Source organism: Simochromis diagramma, unplaced genomic scaffold (genome assembly GCF_900408965.1).
Source record: "Simochromis diagramma unplaced genomic scaffold, fSimDia1.1 OVJJ01000421.1, whole genome shotgun sequence".
Classification (NCBI taxonomy): Eukaryota; Metazoa; Chordata; class Actinopteri; order Cichliformes; family Cichlidae; genus Simochromis; species Simochromis diagramma.
In genome coordinates, this window is record NW_024387250.1 from 4,168,737 (window position 1) to 4,188,929 (window position 20,193).

General features: G+C 43.2%; 1 protein-coding gene across 4 annotated transcripts in view; it reads left to right on the top strand.

Moving 5' to 3' along the window:
* The window catches only part of LOC120715145 (canalicular multispecific organic anion transporter 1-like), a 49,756-nt gene that overhangs the window by 854 nt on the left and 28,709 nt on the right, over positions 1 to 20,193 (top strand). For 2 of the 4 annotated variants that reach the window (XM_040001985.1, XM_040001981.1), the window contains exons 2-20: positions 57 to 233; positions 4,520 to 4,632; positions 5,303 to 5,443; positions 5,524 to 5,661; positions 5,835 to 5,957; positions 6,060 to 6,115; positions 6,201 to 6,456; positions 6,610 to 6,788; positions 9,442 to 9,619; positions 10,187 to 10,441; positions 11,419 to 11,484; positions 11,643 to 11,780; positions 11,861 to 12,007; positions 12,087 to 12,171; positions 12,289 to 12,355; positions 12,508 to 12,634; positions 13,381 to 13,557; positions 13,767 to 13,934; positions 15,270 to 15,453. In XM_040001985.1, the coding sequence (XP_039857919.1) occupies positions 98 to 233; positions 4,520 to 4,632; positions 5,303 to 5,443; positions 5,524 to 5,661; positions 5,835 to 5,957; positions 6,060 to 6,115; positions 6,201 to 6,456; positions 6,610 to 6,788; positions 9,442 to 9,619; positions 10,187 to 10,441; positions 11,419 to 11,484; positions 11,643 to 11,780; positions 11,861 to 12,007; positions 12,087 to 12,171; positions 12,289 to 12,355; positions 12,508 to 12,634; positions 13,381 to 13,557; positions 13,767 to 13,934; positions 15,270 to 15,453 (2,734 nt within the window). In that variant the 5' untranslated portion in view covers positions 57 to 97. The remainder of the gene's footprint in view (positions 1 to 56; positions 234 to 4,519; positions 4,633 to 5,302; positions 5,444 to 5,523; positions 5,662 to 5,834; positions 5,958 to 6,059; positions 6,116 to 6,200; positions 6,457 to 6,609; positions 6,789 to 9,441; positions 9,620 to 10,186; positions 10,442 to 11,418; positions 11,485 to 11,642; positions 11,781 to 11,860; positions 12,008 to 12,086; positions 12,172 to 12,288; positions 12,356 to 12,507; positions 12,635 to 13,380; positions 13,558 to 13,766; positions 13,935 to 15,269; positions 15,454 to 20,193) is intronic. The other 2 variants (XM_040001982.1, XM_040001984.1) reach the window with 1 other exon arrangement.

The following is a 20,193-nucleotide window of genomic DNA, read 5'->3' on the forward strand; positions in this document are numbered from 1 at the left end:
TAGAAGGGCAGCAGGACTTTGTTATGTATATGTGTTTGTTTGTATGTGTTCTTCAGAATGTTTCATATCTGAAGCGACCAGACCCAGACCTTCCACTATGTGTGGAACAGACAGTTCTTGTATGGATCCCCCTTTGTTTCCTGTGGCTCTGTGCCCCATGGCACCTGCTGGCTCTCTGTCAGAGTGCAAATGTAAACACAAAACAACTGTCCAAGCTCTACATCTGCAAACAGGTAAGAAATACTATCTAATAAAGACATCTTCATAAAGAATTGTTGTTTCAGTTCATAGCTTAGGTAGCTGTCTTCTAGTTTCAAAAGTTTAACCGTATACTGTAAAAAAAAGTGCTTTACTGTAAAGTTTTACAGAATTTACAGGAAAAACAGAATTTCTGTTATTTTTAAATACATAAAATATGAATCAAATTACAATAAAATCACAGTATAAAATGACAAAATGACATTAAAACTAGTTTCTGTACTTTCACATGGATTTGTTGTCAGTTAACACATTTGTTGTGTTTTGATGGAAGCATTTGTTGCACATTCTTTTTATCTTGGGTAAAAGAAGGATGTAGTCTGAATCCAAGTTTCTAATCATTTATTGCCTCAAGCAGTTCAAACCATAAGCATGTACATGGATCTCTTTCATTCAGAAAAACACTGTCTCCAAGCAGTTAGCTGTAACCAACTTCCTGAAAGAGACTTACCTTCCCTTAACATTACAGAGAATTATATATCAATTTGTGCTTTCAATTGGTCAAAACTGTTGGGATCTGTCCCCACTCCTCGGGTGAGAGCGGCTGGTGCCTGGCAGGGGCAGTGTTCCTGCTCTCCTGATGTGGTCCTGCGCGCGTCAGCTGCCTGCCCAGCTGCCTGTGAGCCCAGGCTCATGACCAAGCCTGTGGTGCGCCACCGTCGCTTGCCATGCGGTCGAGAAGACCAGCTTCACTGTTGCCACTGGACAAGCAGCCGGCGTGGTTCGTTGCATGGCTGTGGTGAGGCTGACACACCTGAGCTACATTAGCTTGTCACGCCTCCCCTGCCTATAAGGGCGAACAAGGTCCTGAAGGATATTGTTGTTGGTGTGTGTAGATGTGTACAGCAACCAAACGTAAATAAGTGTTTAAAAGCATTAAGATGTGGGCGGTTCCATCGCTCTCCTGTCACAGACTTGTTGGTGTCAAAGGGTATTGTAAAAATGTGAGTTTGAATAAGCTTTCTGAGCTTTTTAAGGAAATTCTGAAATTGTTATAGTTGTGGTGTTTCGGTGAAAATCCTAAAAAGTCATCGAACTATATGGAAAGTACAAAGTTACCGTAGTCCTGATTGTAGAACTTTTACATTTTCCTTCAGTGTTTCCTCAATGTGCTCATTCAGTGTTCTTCATTCTGTAAAGTTCTTGTCTCCCCGTTTCAAATTATTGTTTCTCATTCCCTGTGTTTTTTACGTTAGTCATTTGTCTCCTGTATCTTGCAATTAGTTTTGCTTTCTTTTTAAGCTGTGCCTTTTTCTCCAGCTATGTCTGCTTCCCTTAATTCTTATGTGTGGTCAGGTCATTTGTTAACCTGCTTTCATGAGCTCCAAGTTCTCTGAAAAAGCTTTTTGCTGTTAAATTTTCCCCCTATGGACTGTAATCATCCTAACTGAAGATTAGTTTTCACTAAAGGTTTCTCAGTATTGCATTAACATTCCCCTCTTTCCACACTTCATGCTAGTTCACAAATGCACAAATGCAGAAAAACAGCTACACAATGAAATACACAATCAGTACATATATGACTCATTTAACAGACTGCGCCCTTGCGCTGGACTATCTATCCAACTTGAATGGAATGGCTGTACCATCCAGTGATACCAGTTTTGAAAGGGACTCTACCAAAAATTATAATAAAACCTGCAGACAAACGGTGAGCAGTAGCTAACATTCTTCAATAAAAACCAACAAAACCAAGCTTGATGAGAGCAGTCATCGCAGGGCAAACGACCGACAGAGCCTCTCCCGAACCCAGCACAGCCCTGAGTTGTGGGCGGATCGATCCAAGTATCGATACCAAGTCGGCATCAGCATCGGTATCGGATCGTTACTAGCGTGGTGAGATTGATTCTTTACTTTACGTTCCACTCTCGTTTGCAATGCTGTGGTTTCGGCAAAGACGAAACAGCCAGGTCACCAGACTCGCCACACCTGTAGCAGCGCAGAGCAGACACACATTGCTCCCCCTCTTGTGTTTAAATGTTGCGCCGTCACATGACATGACTTAGACGCATTGGGTCTTGTTAAGTTGTTTACATATCATTTATATTTTTACCAGTTCTTGTTGTTGTTGTTGAGAATTTTAATTGTAATTTTTGTTGTATAGTTTCTCAACAGCACTTGTTTGTTTTAGTTTGTTTACTGGTTTGCACTTTTTACTTAAGATTTTTCTAGAAAAAAATTGATCATATTCATTTTCTATAAGCATTTTCTATTTTCTATTAAGGTAGTACCGATATCAGTATCGGTATCGATATCGGTATCAGCGATATTGGCCCCTATTTACTTGGTATTGGATCGATACCAAAATATGCACTATCACACACCACTAGTTTAAATACTCTTGTTGTCAGCTGTGTTGGAAATGGTCCCTACTTCTCACTGGTCCTCTTGAAGCCTTTGGATGTGCCTTTTGGATGATTTCCTTCCGTAACACTGCACCTGTAATTTTAAAATGAAAACTACCCCAGAAACCCTCTTTTGCCATATGCTCCTTGCCATGTGTCAATTTAACACAATTAGAGAAGCACAAGAAGATATGTACATTGTCTCTTTAAAAAATTCCAGGGCTTCTCCCCTGGAGTAGATCTGTATCCCTATGTTAAAAAAACATTATCCAGTGGTGTATCCTGCTGTAAATCATGTGATTAAATCATATGATTAACCATCTGCTGTGGAAAAAGTGACATGGATGTTAGCACAGTGCATTTCATCATCTGTTTGCACACTTTCTCACAGTGACCTTTGCATTGTAAACATGATGTCATGAATAACACACTGCTGGTAAGTACACACAGAATTTGGCAACTGAAAAGTTAAGTCCGCATGGCCCACAAGCTCATGCGACCCTAGTATGGCGCTGTCATCTTCCTGCTCCTGTAAAAAAAACAAAAAACAAAAACATACATACATCCACCCTTTCCCCCACTGTCTGGGTGGAGTAGGTGCAATCTTGAGGACATTTGTCCCCACTGTCAGTCCAGTCAGTCCCCTCATGTTTATTGCTGATAGCAGAACTTCTTGTGCCGCATACTTAAGTTTCAGCAATATGACATCATTTCAAAAGGAAAAATGAGAATTTAGAATGAAGAATTCTAAATTTAGAATTTAGAATTTCAAAACACTTTCATCCACCAGCCACACACTTCACACAACATTAATTGTCTATTAGATATTGAGTCTCTTCCCATGTAACCAGGTGTGCCATGGTAAAACATCCCCCACACATCAGGAACAAGAAACTCAATAATCTATTAGAGTTGGCACTTACTTATTTAAGCCCTCTACAGCATTCTGTTCAACTCAGTTCAATCATCTTTCCCCAACATATGTTGTTCCTAGGGTATTTAAAAGTAGAATGGGAAGGAGAGCCTGCAGTTTTCAGGCCCCTCTTCTGTGGAACCAGCTTCCAGTTTGGATTCGGGAGACAGACACTATCTCTACTTTTAAGATTAAGCTTAAAACTTTTCTTTTTGCTAAAGCATATAGTTAGGGCTGGACCAGGTGACCCTGAATCCTCCCTTAGTTATGCTACAATAGATGTAGGCTGCCGGGGGATTCCCATGATGCATTGAGTTTTTCCTTTCCAGTCACCTTTCTCACTCACTATGTATTAACAGACCTCTCTGCATTGAATCATATCTGTTATTAACCTCTGTCTCTCTTCCACAGCATGTCTTTTATCCTGTCTTCCTTCTCTCACCCCAACCGGTCGCAGCAGATGGCCGCCCCTCCCTGAGCCTGGTTCTGCCGGAGGTTTCTTCCTGTTAAAAGGGAGTTTTTCCTTCCCACTGTCGCCAAAGTGCTTGCTCATAGGGGGTCATATGATTGTTGGGTTTTTCTCTGTATCTATGAAGCGCCTTGAGGCGACTTTTGTTGTGATTTGGCGCTATATAAATAAAATTGAATTGAATTGAATTGAATATAATAATAGTCTGCTAGTTTATATATCACTTCTCATCCCACTAAGTGAACCGGACAAGATGATAATAACAGAAACGCATGCTTAAAATACTATCTGATCTTCATGAGCTTTATTGCATGTGTGTCTGTGTTAGTAGGATTAATGCATTTATACTTATTTTTGTCATTTTTGTGTACCTCTCCTCTTTGCGGTGCTCCAGACACTTTCTCAATTCTACACTCCAAGGCAGTTTTTTTTTCTCTCCAGGCTCCTTAACCCAATTTCATTTCCCACACTAAAACAACAGTGTTCCTCCATGTGTCCTCCCCCTCCTGTGGTCTCCTCTCCCCAACCTTGCAGCAGTCCAGTGGCACTCAGTTCTCTTCAGCTTTGTCCTGTGTATTGCCACTGTCTCTTCCATTGGCATTTTACTCCAAACGTGGCAAATGTCAAATTCGGACAGTCTTCCCAAGGTACATTCACATAGTGCAGTTGCAGCTTGTTATACTGTGAGTGAGAGTATTGCAATTACAATACAACAAAAAGGTGAATCAATTAACTTTATATTCAGATACATATAAAAATCCATTTTACAGTTGATATAATCAAAAATAAACAGTAACTTGTCAATAATCTAATGAGAATTTCAATCACTGTTTTACTTAGTTCAACTAGTTTAAGTATGTTTTTAAGGGTATTATAGAATCTTTTGCATTACATATGGAATAACAGTACATGAACTCCAACTAATAACAGTCCTTTAGCTTCCTAAGACCCGAACTCTTTCATGTCATGCACTTTTAATTTCTCTTTGCTATTTGGGCTGATTGGCACCTGATGAATGTAAAAACAAAGAATTACCAGATTTTTATTTATTTATTTTTTTTTACCTGATTTTTGTTTCTAAGATAAATGAGATCCACATATGAGGATGTTTGTTTTAAATTTCGATAGAACAGTGGCAGTATAATGTCCTCGTAGGTGGATATCAGGCCCTTGTAGAGCAAAATTTAGTATTTTGGTCTAGACAAAACAAAATGTGATGTCCACATATGTGGACGCCGGGTCCTAGGAGGTTAATGCAATTTTTTAATAGAATAACATGATTTATTCTCATGTCTGGTCTGTGTTTTCTTCCCTCAGCTTGTGGCGTCTCTGTTGTTCCTGACGGCCATAGCACACCTGGGAGTCACACTAGGAGAAGATTTTGGTCCAAACAGTGACCAATCTTCAAAAAATGCTGGTGTATACTACGCAAATCCAGTTTTATTTTCAGTCACTTGGGTAAATTGAGCAACCTTTATATTTATTTATTTAAATTTGAAAGGATTTGTTTTTATGTTCTGATGTGTCTTCTTTGTTAGATCCTTGTCCTGCTTTGCCATGAAGGATTAAGACGGGAAGGAGCAATAGACTCTGCCTCTATTTTCCTCTTCTGGTTGCTTCTTGTAGTGTGTGACATCTTTCCTTTCCAGACCCTCCTACGAGAGGCTCTCAGACTGGTATGAGTGAAGACATTTGATCAAGTTGGATTAAAGTAGAAGACAAATAGTAGATTTACTCAGACATGATGCAATAACTTGATATGATTGACTCTATATTTTCCATAACACACCATTTTCATTTTTCTTCGGGACCCTTTAAAGTTTTTCTTTCTCTCATTTTTGGTATTTAGGGCGAGGTCCGTGATGTCCCACGTTTCAGCCTTTTCTACATTTCTTTTGGGCTTAAACTGATTTCATTAGTTCTTTCTACTGTGGCTGATATTCCCCCAGAAGCCAAAGACCTTATAAAAAAGGTACCCTTTATTTGTTATTGGTTTTGTTTGTTTGTTTTCCGAGGGTGAAGTTTTATAAGCATAGATTAAATAAGATAGATTGAACCTTGTTTTTATCCACAGAATCCTGAAGCAGGTGCAGCATTTTTGAGTAGAATCACATTCAACTGGTTAAACAGGTAACATTAAGGTCACTATAGTTGGAATCTTAACAAGCACCTACATATGTGCTCCATGTCTTCAAAGTTCTCATTGTTTTTACAGTATGGTCTTAAAAGGCTACAAACAACCTCTGGTTCAGGAGGACATGTGGGATCTGAATGAGAGTGATAGCACTGCTTTCATCAATGAGCGTTTCCAGCATTTCATGAAGCCTGAGTTGGATGCAGCTAGGGTCCGATTCCAGAACAAGATGAAAAAGAAATTGTTTCAGAACATACACAGTGCCCAGGAAGACCCACAGCAAAATGGGCTTTCCAGTGGTCTGGAGAAAGGGGTGAGTCGGGATGTACTAATGATGGTGAGAGCATTTAATCAAAATCACTTCCACTCACATGTACACTATATTGAGCTACAGTCTAAACGGATTTTACCAACACCACTAATCAATCAATTACTATGTTTTTTTCTGAATAAATCTCATCAACTGTGCTTGAATGATCTGTTCCTTTAGGAGGAAAGGGGGAAGACAGAAGATGAAAAGAAGAAAAAGGACAATAAGGAGGAAGAGAACTATCCCAATTCATGGCTGATTACCACCATTTACAAGACCTTTAAAAGGATTCTGATTGAATCTTTCTGCTTCAAACTTCTGGAGGATGTGTTAACCTTTGTCAGTCCTCAGCTCCTTAAGTGAGTAAGATATTACAGAAATAAAACAACAGATTTAAGAGAAGAACAATGTTGTGCTTGTACAATGTCGCTGGACTTAAACTAGGAACTTAGCTGTGTTGTACCCTGCAGTGGACTACAATGGTCTCTTAATAGTTCACTTTTCTGACCTTCTGATGTATGTCTGTGAAGGTTTTCTGATGCATATTTTTCAATAAGACAATTATATCACTTAACCCTCTGGGCTCTATCCTGGCCATTTGTGGCCACTTCACTTTTCTTTTTTCGTTCTGTTAATGCAAATGGAATGAAACTTCCCAAAAGTGTGTATTCTTTTCAGATTTTTTTAATTTTCAACATCAGCTCCTTAATAATGTCAATAATACAGTGGCTTGCAAAAGTATTCGGCCCCCTTGAACTTTTCCACATTTTGTCACATTACAGCCACAAACATGAATCAATTGTATTGGAATTCCACGTGAAAGTGGTGTACAAAGTGGTGTACACGTGAGAAGTGGAACGAAAATCATACATGATTCCAAACATTTTTTACAAATAAATACCTGAAAAGCAGGGTGTGCGTAATTATTCAGCCCCCTGAGTCAATACTTTGTAGAACCACCTTTTGCTGCAATTACAGCTGCCAGTCTTTTAGGGTATGTCTCTACCAGCTTTGCACATCTAGAGACTGAAATCTTTGCTCATTCTTCTTTGCAAAACAGTTCCAGCTCAGTCAGATTAGATGGACAGCGTTTGTGAACAGCAGTTTTCAGATCTTGCCACAGATTCTCGATTGGATTTAGATCTGGACTTTGACTGGGCCATTCTAACACATGGATATGTTTTGTTTTAAACCGTTCCATTGTTGCCCTGGCTTTATGTTTAGGGTCGTTGTCCTGCTGGAAGGTGAACCTCCGCCCCAGTCTCAAGTCTTTTGCAGACTCCAAGAGGTTTTCGTCCAAGATTGCCCTGTATTTGGCTCCATCCTTCTTCCCATCAACTCTGACCAGCTTCCCTGTCCCTGCTGAAGAGAAGCATGATGCTGCCACCATCATATTTGACAGTGGGGATGGTGTGTTCAGAGTGATGTGCAGTGTTAGTTTTCCGCCACACATAGCGTTTTGCATTTTGGCCAAAAAGTTCCATTTTGGTCTCCTCTGACCAGAGCACCTTCTTCCACATGTTTGCTGTGTCCCCCACTTGTGGCAAACTGCAAACGGGACTTATTGTGGTTTTCTGTTAACAATGGCTTTCTTCTTGCCACTCTTCCATAAAGGCCAACTTTGTGAAGTGCACGACAGATAGTTGTCCTATGGACAGATTCCCCCACCTGAGCTGTAGATCTCTGCAGCTCGTCCAGAGTCACCATGGGCCTCTTGGCTGCATTTCTGATCAGCGCTCTCCTTGTTCGGCCTGTGAGTTTAGGTGGACGGCCTTGTCTTGGTAGGTTTACAGTTGTGCCATACTCCTTCCATTTCTGACTGATCGCTTGAACAGTGCTCTGTGGGATGTTCAAGGCTTGGGAAATCTTTTTCGTAGCCTAAGCCTGCTTTAAAACCCAGAGAGTTAAAGGAATTTATGCAATTATCTGTTACAGATGTAACAGTTTTACCATATTTAGGTAAACATAAAAAAAAACCCATTTTGTTCTCTCTTAAGTTTTTTGTTTTTAGATTTACTTGCTATTACCGTTTAAAATCCTTTGTGTTAACTATTTACTATTGCCAATCTGTGGGACCAGTATCCCAATACAGGAAGTCTGGGTCAGCTCTCTGTTTAAGAAGTTCTAATCGCTGGATGAGTATTACCCAGCAGGCAATGCAAAGTTCAGATGGGGCTGATGTGGCTCAGAGGGCTCGCCCAGCTTTAATGGTCTCAAAATCGTCTGTATGTTTTTCCTGCTTATCTGATAAAATCCGGGGACCTGAGTAGCCTTGCAGTTCTGGTCTCCATCAGGCACATAGTTACAGCGGCTCCCCCTGGTGCACTTGGTATTTAAGTGGATTAGCTTTAGGGGGTTTGACAGTAGGCCTCAACTGTATGTTATGTGTAAATGGCTGAAGTAACCTGTAAGAGCTATTTACATTAAAATGGGTCAATACTCAGATTTTTACCTGTACTGTTTCACAATGGGTTAAAAGGTTAATCTGGGCGCTCTCTTTTATACTCTACCAAGTCCCATTTGCCTCCCCTTCTCTCTCCTTTCAGCAATTAACTATCACTATTAACTAACAGCTAAATCACATATGAATTCTGATTCTGTGTTTAACTGTTATATTGCTACAAGATCCAAGCCAGATCATGTCTGCACACAAAAAATCTAGACTCTTACACTACTCAAACTACATTTCTCATTTAACATATTGATCAAACTTATATTTTCATTTATCTTTTATCAAAAATAAAGAAAGATAAAAAATGAAGATAAAAATAAAGATTACAACTATATATCACATTACAAAAATTGGATGTTAAACCTTTTCACCCTCTCTCAGATATGTTGAGAAGAAAGGCGGGGGGTATTAAAATTTTCTCTGTCCCTCGTGTCTCGACACTGGTGATTCATAACCGATAACAGGAGTGGCAGGATGAAATGAGGACATTGTTAGATAAGTGCTAAAGATGAAGCAGGAGATTAGCATGTTTTCTTCTTTTTTTTCCCTGTTTTTCCTAGATTGATGATCTCGTTCACTCAGGACAAATCCAGATATGCCTGGGAGGGCTATTTGTATGCAGTGTTGCTGATGGTGGTGGCTCTGCTACAGTCTCTGACCCTACAGCAGTATTTCCAGCGCTGCCATGTGCTGGGGATGAAGGTTCGCACTGCACTTATGGCTGCTGTGTATAAAAAGGTAAAAACAGGAGTGACAGAACACCATTTATTGACATTGGTGTGAAAAAAAAATTAAATGCTGTATAATATAAATTACTGTTACACATTAGAAGAAAAAAATTACTAGTCATAATTTTCTGCTTAAGTCAGTTGTCAGATGTTTCAGTTTTAAATAACTTTTATCAGCACATACTTGTCACAGAAAAAACCTGTGTTAGTCTGTAGCTCTAGTTTCCATCAATACTTTTACTATTGATCTTAATGATTAATTTTGTGAGTTCTCGGTCACTACTGGTGAAGACCCTGATTGTATAGCCAATCAGAATACATAATTTTTGTTTTTATGAAGTTTTATTAAGTTTTACCAAATCTTGGAAATAAGGAGATGAAGAAAATACTCCTTAGACATCAAAAACTATTTACATTATTTCTAAAAGAAATTCAGCTTTGCTTTTTTCAATATATAGGGTTATGGAGGTTTTTTTAAGTGACATACAGAGTAAGACAAAATATCACTTATATGCTTCTCTTACTTAATTTTCACCCCACTTTCTAATTAATTTGCCCTTTTTATCCCTTTTCTAAGGCATTAGTGGTGTCCAATGACACTCGTAAGGAGTCTACAGTAGGGGAAACGGTGAACCTGATGTCAGCAGATGCCCAGCGCTTCAATGATGTGACCACCTCTATCCACCTGCTGTGGTCCTGCCCTCTGCAGATCATCATATCCATTGTTTTCCTGTGGCTGGAGTTAGGACCTTCTGTGTTGGCAGGACTGGGAGTCATGGTGTTAATAATTCCAACCAATGCAGTGCTAGCAACCAAGGCCAGAAAACTCCAGGTCAGGGGAAATACTTGCCAAATCTTCTTTGCTTCTGTAAACCTCTGTGCGAGATTCTAAATCAAATAATCAAGATGAGATTAAACTGCAAATTGTAATTTTTTATTCAAAATGTTTAACTACATTATTGGATTGATTGTTTATGTCATGGTCTGCGTGGCAGGCCGTCGGGATGTGAGGAATGAGGACCCAAACGCTGGACTCTTTATGATGAACAGTGCGTTTATTTACAGTGCTGTAAATAGTTCACACAATAAATTGAATAAGTTTTATTCAAGATGTTTAACTAAAGTATTGCATTGACTATTTAATAGATTTTGATACAGTCCCCCTCTTTCAGAGGCTCAAAAGTAGTTGGACAATTGAGTGACGCAGCATGCAGGCTCAGCCACGTGTCTCACAGTCAACATACAGATTTGCTCTCATAGACCAGTCTCCCTTCTATAAACTGACCAAAAATTTCTTTGGAGTTTAATTAATATTAACATTAATGTGAAGAAAGTGATCTCTGTAACTTTCAACATGCGATTCTTGCTGGTGAAAAAGTTGTTTGTTTGTTTTTCAAATGAATTACACAGAATAAATTGCTGTTCAAAACACTTTATTTAAGTCAGGGGTGTCAAACTCAAATACACAGTGGGCCAAAATTCAAAACTGGAACAAAGTCGCGGGCTAACGTTAATATTTATTGAAATATATTTATTCATCCAGATATAAGAATGAATATTTTCTTATGGACTCAAACACGTTTTGCTGAAAAACTGAATATGGAACAAGCAAAGCTTAATACTAAACAATATATATATTAGCTGTATAATACCAGTAGGCCAGCTCTGATAGTAATTTGGTATGGCTTCGCGGGCCAAATGTAATTAGGCTGCGGGCCAAATTTGGCCCGCGGGCCAGAGTTTGACACCTATGATTTAAGTATTGTCTTATTGCCTGTTTAACATGAGCTACATTGTGTCTCTTTTCAGATAGAGAACATGAACTTTAAAGATAAGAGAATGAAAATCATGAATGAACTTCTAAACGGGGTCAAGGTGAGCTCCCTTATTCAGTGTATCTATGGTGTATTTAGATGCCTTCCTTACATGTAAGGCTTTGATGCTTCATGAAACTGCATTCAGTAACTTGGACCATAAGTACTTCCTTCTGCCTCACTGCCTCCTCACTGTCTTTTTCTTTTGTCTCCCACCAGATTCTGAAGCTGTATGCTTGGGAGCCATCCTTCCAGAAGCAGGTGGAAGACATTAGAGGGGAAGAACTAAAAGTCATGAAGAAGTCTGCCTACCTACACTCCTTCTCCATTCTTACCTCATGCTGCATTCCAGCTCTGGTGAGTTCTGTCAGAGAGCTTCACAGAGACTAGATTCCAATGGTAAACAACCTTTTTTCTTAAACTGTCTGTACTTGCAGGTTTCTCTGGCCACGTTTGCAGTATTTGTTAGTGTGAGCAAGGATAATGTGTTAACTGCTGAGAGAGCTTTTACTTCCATCTCTCTCTTCAACATCCTCCGAGCTCCTCTTGCCATGCTGCCCATGCTCATTGCTTCCATTGTACAAGTAAGTGAACAGAGCTACATCACGCACATGTATCAAGCCTGTGATAGCATCAAACTTGACCTGTTCTTTGAATTTTCAGACAGCAGTGTCTAAGACGCGCCTGGAGAAGTTTCTGGCAGGGGAAGACATCGACAGTGACATTGTGCGCCAAGACCCCAGTTTCAGTATGTTCACCATTAGAATTTGCACTTGTTCTACAGCTGAAGATTGAAGTTTAGTCACAGTTTTTATGTGTGCGGATCATCTGTTAAGCTCTGTCTTGGTCTGTGTTCATTTTTTAGATACTGCTGTGAGCGTATGTGATGGTTCCTTTGCTTGGGAAAAAGATGCAAAGCCTCTGCTGAAAGAGTATGTCTGTGTTGGTCATCACAATTTACTAGTTAACTTAATTAACTGTGAGATGTTCACCGGGATTTTTTAGCATTGCTTAAGTTTTTCAAGTCTGTTTATTTGCCCCTGATGTGTTCATAGCATTGAGTATAGTTATTATGTGTGTCCAGTGTGAATTTGGACATTGAGCCTGGTCGGTTGGTTGCCGTAGTGGGAGCTGTTGGGTCAGGAAAATCGTCTCTTATGTCAGCCCTCCTTGGAGAGATGCACAGTACCAAAGGTTTTATCAACATTGGGGTAATGGCTTTTTTCCCGTTTGTATTTATCAGTGTGTGTTAAAAAAAACCATGCAAAATAAAATAAACAATAAAGCATAGAAGACTTTAACAATCACATTACAATATATATTTTTTAAGAATGCAATAATTAAACATTAAAGGCTTTAGCTAACAAAGCAAAGATATAGAAGCAAAGAACAGCAAAAGCCTAATTCGTTCAAGGCAGTTTTGATAATCTGGTCTAAACTTATCAGTATTGGTGGAGATTAATTCAGCCACAGCGGAATAAAGAAGTATATTTTTCTGCATTTTAGCGCAGTTTTTGTGAAATTGAGACAGAGGATTTGCTGTGGCAACCCCTAAAAAAAATTAGCCAAAAGAAGAATAAGAATTTTTGCTCAGCAAGTTTTCTAATTCATAAAATTAAATTCCAGTTTCTTTTTTTGTCTTTTTATTACATAAGTGTCTTTACTCCAGCTTGGTGTGATCATTTTTTTTAGAAAGACAATGTAAAACAATGCTAAATCCACTGGGCAAGCCACCTGTTCAAAGAACAGTTTTATCCATATTGAAAAGGGAATAACTCAAATCATTTTACTCACAGAATAAACTAAGTTCAGTGGAGTTTTCTAACATTTCTAGTAAAAGAATTGATTTTTTTTTTCCATCTAGCCATGGTAGTGTTTGGTCTGGATGAAATTTTGTGAATGCCAGTTTTTTATGATAAGACAGATCTGTCTTGAGTAATAGTCTATTTCTTTCCAGGGTTCTCTTGCTTTTGTACCGCAGCAAGCCTGGATCCAAAATGCTACTTTGAAGGATAATATCTTGTTTGGATCTCCACATGAGGAAGAGAACTTCAAAAAGGTCATACAGGCCTGTGCTCTTGCCCCTGACCTTGAGCTGCTGCCTGGAGGAGACCTCACTGAGATTGGAGAGAAAGTGAGTTACACTTTGAACGGTTCAGGTTTTTGGTTACACAAATATTTTTCCTGTATGCAAATACTGTGTATGGTCTTTATTGTAAACACATTTAAAATATTTGTTTCTCAAATACATGAAAAAAAGTAACAAAACAGAAGAGCTCTTCTGATTATAAAGGAAAGGCTAAAAGAGTGTGTCTCTTTTCCCCTCCTTTCTTCTCTTTTCAGGGTATCAATCTCTCAGGGGGTCAAAAGCAGCGTGTGAGCTTAGCCAGAGCAGTCTACAGTCAGGCTGATATCTATCTATTAGATGACCCTTTGTCTGCTGTGGACTCCCATGTAGGAAAGCATCTTTTTGAAAATGTAATTGGACCCAATGGAATACTTAAAAACAAGGTTTGTGCTTAAAAACATATGTCAAAAATAATTATCAAATAATTATTTTACAGGAAAAAAGGGAGGAAAAAGGAAAAAAAAACTTTCCCATTTCTCATTTAATTTCTTCTGATGAATCTTGACATGAAATACTATCTGCACAGGATATTCCAGCTGTTACTTGCTTAGAAAACATGGTGTCTAATTTGTAGTATTTTACCTCATTTTACCCTGGACCAGAGCATTATGTAGAGGTTACAATAGGCTAAATATCACCAAATGACCAAGATAACTAAATAGCTAATAATGAAAGGTTAGGAATGAAAGCCACTTGGAAATAGAATTACAAGTTAAAAAATGTCACGGCTAGCAAGGCAAGCCATGTGGAGGTGAGATACGACCCAAAATGCAGGCACTGACTTAAATGAGAGTGAGCTTTATTTACACAATGACAATACAAACAGAAGTGGTGATGGCATGTGCAGAACCTAAAGGGAAACCTTTGGGAGGTAACACAAAGACCAACAAGCAGAGAGAACAGCACAGAGGAACACAGACGGACCAGTAAAAAGAAGGAGAAAACACAGGAGCAGTCAGGGAATGAGAAACAGGAGGGAGACACAGCTGGGGTTCATTATACATAACGAGACAAGGAGAAGCAAAACTAGACACATAGGACTGGGACTATCAAAATAAAACAGGAACTAAGAGACAATTCACAAAGATGCGGACTTGACATGGAGAGACAGACTGAAGGAACATGGCACATGGAACACAAGGAAGACAGTGACTTAAACTAGAAACCAGAATAACAAATAACATCAAGAGAACAAAACCACGAATAACCAATAATCTGGAAATAGAAATTAAACCCAAAACACTGGGAAACATGGCTTTATAAATGATTTTTAAATGATTAAACCAATTATTGTCAAGTCAGTCTGTGAACTGAATTATATTCTCTTTTTGATAAATACAATTTAATAATTTTTCTTTTTTCTTTTTTCTTTAATAATTACAATGTTTTTGTAAATCCTGTCAGTTCAGTATTTTGTTATTGTTGAATTTATATTTAATTCTTCTAATATTTGTCTATTAAAAATCATTAAACTTTGGATATCTTTACTCTATTATTAATTACTATCTCATTTGAACTTTATTAGCGCCTGCTTTAAATTCAATTAATGCGCTTTGTTACTGCTTTTGCAACACTTCTCATCTGATAGTGAATTTATACTGGTTTTAAAGTCAGGCTGGGAGATATACAGTAGATATGTTTATATACTTTATAAATATTAATATTTTCATTTATTAGATTGGTGAATGCACTTGAGTCTCATATCTCTGACCATACAGACTCGTATCCTGGTGACTCATGGCATACGCTTCCTGCCATACATGGATGAAATAGTGGTTTTGGAGAATGGAGTCATTTCTGAAGTTGGATCCTATGAAAACCTTCGTGCCAGTGGAGGAACTTTTTCTAAGTTTCTCGACACATATGCCACTGAGCAGAACAATCAGAGAAATTCAGAAACAGGTGATTACAACCTTTTCTTAGTATTGTAACGATGGTTAAGTGTTATTGTACAGTGACATGTTGGTGATCTCTGCACACTGTTGTTGTTCCTTTAAGATTCATGTTTGGTTGTGGTACAGGAAGGGGAGGGGGGACCTGGTTGTTTGTGTGTGTGTGTGTGTGCCAGGCTGGGGAGAGGAGTTGTACGAGGGCGCTCTCCCCGGAGTTAGCAACCCGCTTGCTTATGTGCCGAATAAACGGACAAACTGAGACCCAACCGTCTGGTTCTTGTGAATGTTACATTGGTGTCAGAAGTGAAGAAAGAAAAAAGAACCCCAGAACGCCCGACGCCCTGTTGCTGGCGACGCTTGCCGTTACGAGACGAGGATGTTGCCGGGCAAGATTAAGAAGGAGACGGAGGAGAGGGAGGTTCGTCCACGCTCGCCCGCCCATGGAGTGAGGGAAACGGCGCTGCGGCTGTCTGCCGAGGCTGGATTTTCTCCAGGTTTGACTAGGCTCGGGAACTGTTCGCACAGCGGCCGCGATTCCGGCGGGAAGGAGTCGATCTCGCTTGGCGCGCCGTCACGTGATGTAAACAAACATGGCGGCGCCCAGCAAGCTGCAGCAAATATAAAAACGCCTAAGTTCAGCGGCAAGACGCCATGGGAAGTGTTTATCGCACAGTTCGAGCTGTTAGCTGTTGCAGCTGGCTGGTCTGAGGAACATAAAGCTCTCCAATTGGCTTTGTGCCTGTGTGAGGATGCAGCTGCATGCCTGCTGCTGCTGACCGAGGAGCAGAGGGGAGATTATAATGCTCTGGTCGGAGCACTTCAGAGGCGCTTCGGGCAGTATAACCAACCAGTGCTGCTGAGGTCGGAGTTCCACAACAGACGCAGATTGCCGGGCGAGCCCCTCCGCATTTTGGCCCATGAAATCGAGTGCCTTTGCCGGAGGGCGTATGACAGCATGCCACCATCAGTGCAAGCGGAGTTAGCTCGGGACCAGTTCCTGCAGGCCCTGAGCCCTAAAGAGCTCCGTATGCAAACTCAGCTTGCTCGGCCGGCCACACTCAGTGCAGCCCTGGAGCTAGCGTTGGAGAGGGAGATGCTTGCAGGATCCTCTGGGGGCGCTGATGACGCACACGTGGTGAGGGCTGTGTCAGCACCTGTGGAACAGATGGAGACGCCAGCGGGCTTGTGCAGTTTGGTGCAGGCGGCTTCGCTGCAGTCGCCTTCCCCTCGGGCTGGCCCACACTGCCGACCACAGAGCTGCTGGGGATGTGGACAACCCGGACACCTCATCAGGCAGTGCCCCAAGCTTGCAGCGGTTCAGGGAAACGCCCACGGGCCCGTGTAGGCGGGAGTACACGGGCCTGGGAGAACGACATCCCCACACCACCGCCACCTCCACCCGGTGCGGCCATCGCTGTGGGCTGGACCCAGGTTGGCGGCTTTTGCCATGTTCCAGTGATGATCGCGGGGGTGTCCTGTACGGCCCTGCTGGACACGGGGTCCAATGCAACGCTGGTCCGACCCGATATTGTCCCAACCGGAGCTGCTGTGCAACCGACTAATGTGCAACTTAAGACTGTGACCGGTGATCTGGCCCCAATGAGAGGGAGGGGAGTGTTCCAGTTCAAGGTGGGGGACCTCGGTGTGTCTTATGCTGCCTGGGTGGCTGACGTGCAGGAGGCCTGCATCCTTGGGCTGGATTTTTTACGAGCCATTGGCGGTGTACTGGACTTAGGCAAAGGCTTCCTCGTAATCCCTGATGGGAAGAAGGTGCCGCTTATTCCTCCCCTGGTCTGCACAGCATCTGCCGCGGCGTCCACCTCCACCGCAGAGACCCCTGCAGACCCGCCAGCAGAACAGCGAGCGGAGGAGGAGGAGGAGGAGGAGAGGCTCTTAGCAGTGAGGAGTATCTGGTCAAAGAACTGTGAGGGGCTGACCCCACAGCAGCAAGAGAGTCTATGGCAGGTACTAAAAGAGTTTAGTGACATTTTTGCCCTGAAAGAAAGTGATGTTGGCTTGACACACTTGGTAGAGCACGTCATTGAGACCGGGGATGCCCAGCCTATTAAAGTGCGCCCACGCCGCCTGCCCCTGGCTCATCAGGAGGCTGCGGACAGAGAGTTGTGTGAAATGATGAAGGCGGGCATCATAGAGCCATCTGATAGCCCGTGGGCCTCCGCGGTGGTGATGGTGCCTAAGAAAAAAAGTCCTAGGATGCGTTTCTGTGTGGACTACAGACCACTCAACAAAGTGACGAAGAAGGACTCTTACCCCCTTCCCAGGATTGATGAGTCTCTCGACTTAGTAGCCGGGTCCTCCTGGTTCTCCACCCTGGACCTGCGGAGTGGCTACTGGCAGGTGCCACTGTCCCCGGAATCCAGACCGAAGACAGCCTTCTGCACTAACAGGGGACTATGGCAGTTCAAAGTCCTGAGCTTTGGTCTTTGCAACGCTCCTGCGACCTTCGAGAGGCTTATGGACAGTGTGCTGGCTGGCGTCCCACGGCAACGGTGTCTGGTTTACCTGGATGACCTTCTAGTGCACGGGAGCTCCTTTGATGCTGCCCTGGATGCCCTGAGACAAGTGTTGGAGAGGGTGGCGGCTGCAGGCCTGAAGCTGCACCCCGACAAGTGCCACTTCATGAGGAGGGAGGTGGAGTTTCTGGGCCACAAGCTGGGTCGTGAGGGCATCAGCACGTTGGAGGAAAAAATTCACACCATTACCGAGTGGCCCACACCAGCAGACCAGAAACAGCTCAAAAGCTTCCTAGGACTGGCGTCTTATTACAGGAGGTTTGTGAAGGGCTTTTCCTCCATAGCCGCACCACTCTTCCACCTGCTGCAGAAGGACCATGCCTTTATCTGGACCTGGGACTGTCAGCAGGCGTTCGACACCCTCCGCAGATCGCTGACAGAGTCCCCAGTCCTTGCCCCCCCTGACCCCGCCCTGCCTTTTGTCCTGGACACTGACGCAAGTAATGTGGGGCTGGGAGCGGTGTTGTCGCAGGTTGGGCCGGAAGGGGAGAAGGTGGTGGCGTACTTCAGCCGGGTCCTGAACAGGAGTGAGCGGCGCTACTGTGTCACACGACGAGAGCTGTTGGCTGTGGTGGCGGGGGTGAGACACTTTAAGTACTACCTGTGCGGCACAGCATTTGTTATCAGAACTGATCATGCTGCCCTTCAGTGGCTGATGTCTTTCAGGGAGCCAGAGGGACAGGTGGCTCGCTGGCTGGAGGAGCTCCAAGCCTTCAATTTCACTGTGGAGCACAGAGCAGGGACGCACCATTCTAACGCAGACGCCCTCTCTCGCCGCCCATGTGCTGCAGCTGGCTGCCGTTACTGTGAGAAGCGAGAGGAAATAGAGCGGGAACTCACGACAATAGACGGAGCAGCACAGCTCGCCTGCAGGGCTCTTCTGGTGGTGGATGCAGCGGAGTGGAGGGCACGGCAGGAACAAGACACGGACCTGCTGCCGGTCCTGCAGTGGCTGGAGAAGGGGGAGCAACCCCTTTGGGATGAGGTCACTGGGTTTTCCATCTGTACCAGGGGGCTATGGGCCAAGTTTGCAGCTCTCAGGCTGAAGGAGGGGGTGTTGGAGCGTGCCTGGAAGGATCCTGCCACGGGGGAGGAGAGGTGGCAGGTTGTGGTGCCAAGGTCGCTGAGGTCAGCTGTGCTGGAAGCCTGCCATGGGAGCACTGGCTCCGGCCACTTTGGGGTCTCCAAGACTCTCCGCCGCCTCCGCCAGGGCTATTACTGGGGTCAACAGCGGAGGGACGTGGAGGACTTTTGCCGCAGCTGTGATGCATGTTCCTCACACAAAGGGCCACAGGACCAGTCCCGGGCTCAGCTTCAGCAGCAACCAGCAGGAGCCCCAATGGAGCGAGTAGCTGTGGACGTCATGGGCCCATTTCCCCACACAGACAGAGGAAACCTCTATGTTCTTGTGGCAATGGACTATTTTACCAAGTGGCCGGAAGCATACGCCATCCCAGATCAGGAGGCTGAGACTGTCGCTGATGTATTAGTGGAGGGGATGTTCAGCCGCTTTGGAACAGCAGAGACCCTCCACAGTGACCAGGGGCGTAACTTTGAGTCCAAGGTATTTGCTGCCATGTGCGAACGCCTTGGGATTATGAAGACCCGCACCACCCCACTTCACCCCCAAAGCGATGGGCTGGTGGAAAGGTTTAACAGGACGCTGGCCCAGCAGCTAGCCATCCTTACCTCAGAACACCAACGGGACTGGGATTACCATCTTCCCCTTACCCTCATGGCCTACAGGTCGGCAGTACAGGACTCCACCCAATGTACGCCTGCCCTGCTCATGTTAGGGAGAGAGCTGAGAACTCCTGCAGAGTTGGCTTTTGGGAAGCCCCCGGACGCGCCAGAGGCACCACCGGGCTGGGACTACGCAAGGAAGCTGCAGGACCGGCTGGATTCTGCACATTCCTACGCCCGAGAGCAGCTGGCGAAGGCAGGCCTGCGCCAAAAGAGGAATTACGACATCACCACTAAGGGGAGGCACTTCCATGCTGGGGAGCTGGTGTGGGTCTACAGCCCAAAGAAGAAGAAGGGACGGTGTCCTAAACTGGATAGCAGCTGGGTGGGGCCTTGCAGCGTCCTAGAGCGAGTAGGGGAGGTTGTTTACAGGGTGCAGTTGCCTCCTAGGGGGAGGATAGTAGCGCTGCACAGAGACCGGATGGCCCCCTACAGAGGGCAGTCCCTCCCCTCCTTTCCAGAGGGACGTGTAC